At 60.8% G+C, this 650-nt stretch overlaps 1 protein-coding gene across 1 annotated transcript; it reads right to left on the bottom strand.

Moving 5' to 3' along the window:
• Positions 1–24: 24 nt before the first annotated feature.
• Positions 25–246, bottom strand: NGA_2047600 (uncharacterized protein; the record flags this gene model as incomplete). Its single annotated transcript, XM_005853637.1, has 1 exon — positions 25–246. A coding segment is annotated over one exon (222 nt), but the record flags the coding sequence as incomplete, so codon positions are not given.
• Between the last annotated feature and the right edge of the window lie 404 nt (positions 247–650).

Here is a 650-nt window from a genome sequence, read left to right as displayed (position 1 = left end):
CCCCTTTCCCCCCCCCCATTCCCCCTTCACGGCTCCCCATGGCCATCATGAATTGGAGGTTGTCCAGCACCACCAACTCCGTATCATGCACATAGGCACAGTATTCCATCGCATCCACCACCTCTTCCACGTTCGAGCTGCCATGAAACCGCATGAACATGAGCGGGAGCTGCCCAAACCGGTCGGCCACCGCGTCCAAGCTTTTCAAATCCCCCATGGGCAACGGGGCAGCGTGGTATTGCCGCATCATCTTCTCGATCAACTTGACGTTTTGCACCTCAAACGACCCCCACAGCGTGTTCATGCCCCCCCGAGCCAGGTCCAGGGAGAGCTGGGAGAGGAAGGTGGTTTTCCCCGCGCCCGTGGGGCCTGTCAAGACCGTCATCTCCCCCTTCCGGAAGCCTTTCAGCAGCGCCATGAGGCCCGGGAAAGACTTGGCCGAGACGCCTTCGTGCTTGTCCCGGTTCCGCAGCTCGTCAAACACCAAGGGGCGAAGGTCGGAGAAACGGATGACACGCGTGTCGGGGAGCCGTTGCGCATTTTGAATCATCCGTTCCAAATTCAAATTTCGAAGCAGGGCGTCGTTGGCGTCCTTGGGGGGGTCGAGGTCCTCCGGGAGCGCTCTGACGATAAAGGTGCGGCGGGCCCCC

This window comes from Nannochloropsis gaditana (assembly GCF_000240725.1).
Source record: "Nannochloropsis gaditana CCMP526 unplaced genomic scaffold scaffold801, whole genome shotgun sequence".
Lineage (NCBI taxonomy): Eukaryota > Eustigmatophyceae > Eustigmatales > Monodopsidaceae > Microchloropsis > Microchloropsis gaditana.
The sequence above is the reverse complement of the archived record's forward strand: the minus strand, read 5'-3'. Positions and strand labels throughout refer to the sequence as shown.